This window comes from Penaeus vannamei, chromosome 17, assembly GCF_042767895.1.
Source record: "Penaeus vannamei isolate JL-2024 chromosome 17, ASM4276789v1, whole genome shotgun sequence".
Taxonomy (NCBI): Eukaryota; Metazoa; Arthropoda; class Malacostraca; order Decapoda; family Penaeidae; genus Penaeus; species Penaeus vannamei.
Window position 1 is genome coordinate 40,138,036 of NC_091565.1, and position 2,500 is coordinate 40,140,535.

At 41.4% G+C, this 2,500-nt stretch overlaps 1 protein-coding gene across 1 annotated transcript in view; it reads left to right on the forward strand.

The window, feature by feature from the left end:
• The window catches only part of LOC113818366 (calcium-binding protein P), a 10,149-nt gene extending 8,994 nt beyond the window's left edge, over positions 1–1,155 (forward strand). Inside the window, exons 3-4 of the mRNA XM_070132317.1 lie at positions 29–146; positions 485–1,155. Coding sequence (XP_069988418.1) covers positions 29–146; positions 485–1,110 — 744 coding nt within the window. The 3' untranslated portion in view covers positions 1,111–1,155. The remainder of the gene's footprint in view (positions 1–28; positions 147–484) is intronic.
• Positions 1,156–2,500: the final 1,345 nt, after the last annotated feature.

Genomic DNA, 2,500 nt, shown 5'->3' on the forward strand with positions numbered 1-2,500 from the left:
ATGTATTATTTATCATCATTACCAACAGGTGGTTGCTGTCATCATTCTCTCTGGCTTCGGTAGCGTCCTGCTTATCACTGGTTTCACACTGTATTCCGCCGATGATTTCTTCGAGACGAGTTCCACCGTTATGCTTGTGTTTGGCGGTGAGGACCATCAGACTGGCTTGTTGGCCTTGTTTTGCACTTTGTGATGTGCCTATGATAGATACTATTTATTTTATTTATTTTTTAACGTCTCTACTGATTTCAAAATGATTTCTTACATTGTAATGATGGTTTGGGTGATGTGCATGTGTTAGCTTGTGTATAGATTTAGATTTATTAAATTACCTAATTGTTGATACTTTGTATTTGACCAAATGTGCGCCTGACATACTGGATTCCTTAAAGTAACTGATTCCATGTAAGTAGATAGCCTTTAAGTAGTTAATCAATAGTTTATGCATATTGACTTTAACCAGCTTTACGACCTTCCATTCCAGCTGGCCTGATCTGTATCGCCGTCATCATCTGCGTCAAGGGGAAGGACTGCTGTGGCAATAACCCCGGTCGTGTCATCCAGAGCAACACTGCCCCAGCGCAGGTGGTCACCCAGCCGATCCAGGGGACAGTCCAGTACCCGGGGACCACGGGCTATGTGGCGGTGACCTCGCAGACGTATTCCCCCGGGGTGGGCGGCCAGGTGGCGGCGCCTGCGACTTACCCAGCTCAGGCCGGGGGTTTTGCCGCCAACTACACTTACTCGCCGGGGGATGGCAAAGGTCCTCTGCCTGGGCACCCTCCCTCCGCAGCCGGGGCATACCCACCTGGTGCATACCCACCTGCTGTATACCCACCTGGTCAAAATCAGGGTGATGCATACCTACCTGGTCAACATCCACCTGGTTTATACTCGCCTGCTGTATACCAACCTGGTGCTCCTCCAGCCGGTGGGTACCCTCCTGGTGCACCTCCTGCCGGTCCGTATCAGCCAGGCGCACCTCCAGCAGGCGCATACCCCCCCTCGAATACCTCAGCCCCCCCCGCAGCCCCCAACCTCAATGCCCCCGAGTACCAGCCTCCTCCTCCGTTTGCTCCGTCAGAGAAGCCGCCTCCTTATTCGTACTAAGAATGGATCAGCCTTTCCGACCGTGAGACAGCTCTCTTGAAGAGCCAGTCTTCTCTTCATTTCTCTCTCTTCTTTCTTCTCTTTCTTCTCTCTTCTTCTTCTTCTTCTCTCTCTCTTCTTCTCTCTCTCTCTCTTCTTCTTCTGTTCTCTCTCTCTCTTCTCTTCTTCTTTCTTTCTCTCTCTTCTTCTTCTCTCTCTCTCTCTCTCTCTCTCTCTCTCTCTCTCTCTCTCTCTCCTTCAAACTGAGTCACAAATTCTATGGTGGGAGGATGCTTAGATTCCTGCACTTTTTGTTTTACGATGATGATGATTATTATTGTTATTATTACTAGTATTATTATTGTTGTTATTGTTATTATTACTGTTATTATTACTATTATTATTACTATTATTATTATCATTATTAATATTGTTATTGTTATTATTACTATTATTATTATCATCACAATCATTATCAACTCTGTAATTTTCCACCTTATCATCATCCTTGTTCCAATATCTGCGTTCATCCTTGCCACTCCAAGGTGTACCAGTAACAGAGAATCCCATCGCTGAACACACAGCTCTCTGGAACAAGCACCCAGTATTACTCCTTTTCCTTCAATGGCTTCCCTCCCCGACTCCAGTGACTCAGGGACTAAGAATGAGTGAATGAGAGTTAGACAAGTGTGGGAGCGTGAGACTGGGACACTTCGTTGCTCTGGAAGTGTCCATAGAAACCTGCTATTTACTCTTCGTTTCATTATTATTCATATTATTAGTGTTATTATTATTTTTTATCAGTGGTATTATTATTTTCATTATTTTTTTTTATCAGTGGTATTATTATTTTCATTATTTTTTTTTCTTTAGTATTATTATCATCGTTATAATAGTGAAAATTATAATAATAATCATTATTGTTATTAATATTATTATTATTATTGTTGTTATTATTATTATTATTGTTGTTATTGTTATTATTATTATTGTTATTGTTATTATTATTATTATTATTATTATTATTACATAAGATAATAGCCAAATGTGGTGCCCAGCTGAGTAAGACTCATACATTGTATTTCTGATTCTCAAGCTCAGTTATTTCTTGTGAAGTAAACGGATAGGATATACATGTTACATTTTCTGCAAGTCAGAGGTGCCTATATTTTTTTTTTAATGATATAGGTGAAGGTTATGACGTCTGTATAAATGGCTTCACACACACACACACACACACACACACACACACACACACACACACACACACACACACACACACACACACACACACACACACACACACACACACACACACACACACACACACACACACACACACACACACATGTATATATGTATAAGGTAAATATACATAGATACACACATGTCTTTTGTCTTTCGTTTTGTA